The 813-nt window shown below is 49.0% G+C and overlaps 1 protein-coding gene across 1 annotated transcript; it reads left to right on the forward strand.

The window, feature by feature from the left end:
- Positions 1–6: 6 nt before the first annotated feature.
- On the forward strand, positions 7–775 carry LOC127749874 (uncharacterized). The gene is made up of 2 exons (XM_052269819.1): positions 7–560; positions 648–775. Exons 1-2 carry the CDS (start codon positions 386–388, stop codon positions 773–775), a joined length of 303 nt encoding a protein of 100 aa, XP_052125779.1. The 5' UTR covers positions 7–385.
- The last annotated feature ends 38 nt before the right edge of the window (positions 776–813 follow it).

The raw sequence follows: 813 nt of genomic DNA on the forward strand, positions 1-813 counted from the left end.
CCTGCTGAATTGTTCGATTCACTACATTTACCCATTCATCCTGACATTGCAATCTTTTTAAAAAAGCATAGCGTATCTGTTGTTACTAATGTCACCCGTTTGCAAAGTCTTACGAGCGCAACATGTGGCTTGTACTGTGTCTATCACGGGGCGGAGAGGAGCGAGGGCCGCTCTTTCGAGCAGCTGTTGAATAAATTTACTCGCTCAACGGTCAAAAATGACCATATGGTGGAATGCTACTTCATGACGAGACTAGCGTTTCTTTCCCTATTCTCCCCTCCCCTGCCAAATTTTGGCGCAGCCATGCGCGACGCATGCGCTGGTGTTTACGGTGGCTCGGATCGGCAAACGAAACCAGTACCTTCCAGGACGGCAAGCACGAAGCATGCTCGGACAAAACCATCCCATGGTGTGCGAATTGGCGGGAGAAAACTATTTCCTAAGTCCAATGTCGCTCAGTGATATGGCCAACGTTGATGTGAGCTGCTTTCAAACTTATGGAGCAGGCGAGCATCAGCAACACCAGCCCCTGGTTGAAGTCAACCCTGAAAATCAAATAGGTGAGTCCCACGCGTCATGTGCTTTCTGTCTCCCCGGGCGTTCGAGAAAACACTAACACGGGTGTTTTTATTTGTATTTCCCATCAGTCGTTGGTGCTGCAACCGACATCGAGAAGGTTGCCGCTCCGAGACGAGGCCGCCCCCCGGGCCGCCCGCGGAAAAGTGGACCAGAACAAAAAGGTGAGATTATTCTGAACATTACTAAGTTACTATAACCATGATTTGTTCTGTTTCAATTAAAACTGCCTCTGTT

This window comes from Frankliniella occidentalis, unplaced genomic scaffold (genome assembly GCF_000697945.3).
Source record: "Frankliniella occidentalis isolate FOCC.00 unplaced genomic scaffold, Focc_3.1 Scaffold103, whole genome shotgun sequence".
Classification (NCBI taxonomy): domain Eukaryota; kingdom Metazoa; phylum Arthropoda; class Insecta; order Thysanoptera; family Thripidae; genus Frankliniella; species Frankliniella occidentalis.

What these genes read in the sequence shown, in the direction of transcription:
- LOC127749874 (XM_052269819.1), top strand. Translation starts at nt 386, where the DNA reads ATGCTCGGACAAAACCATCCCATGGTGTGCGAATTGGCGGGAGAAAAC. An exon ending in CAACCCTGAAAATCAAATAG is followed by an intron (nt 561 to 647) that starts GTGAGTCCCACG and finishes ATTTCCCATCAG; the next exon opens with TCGTTGGTGCTGCAACCGAC.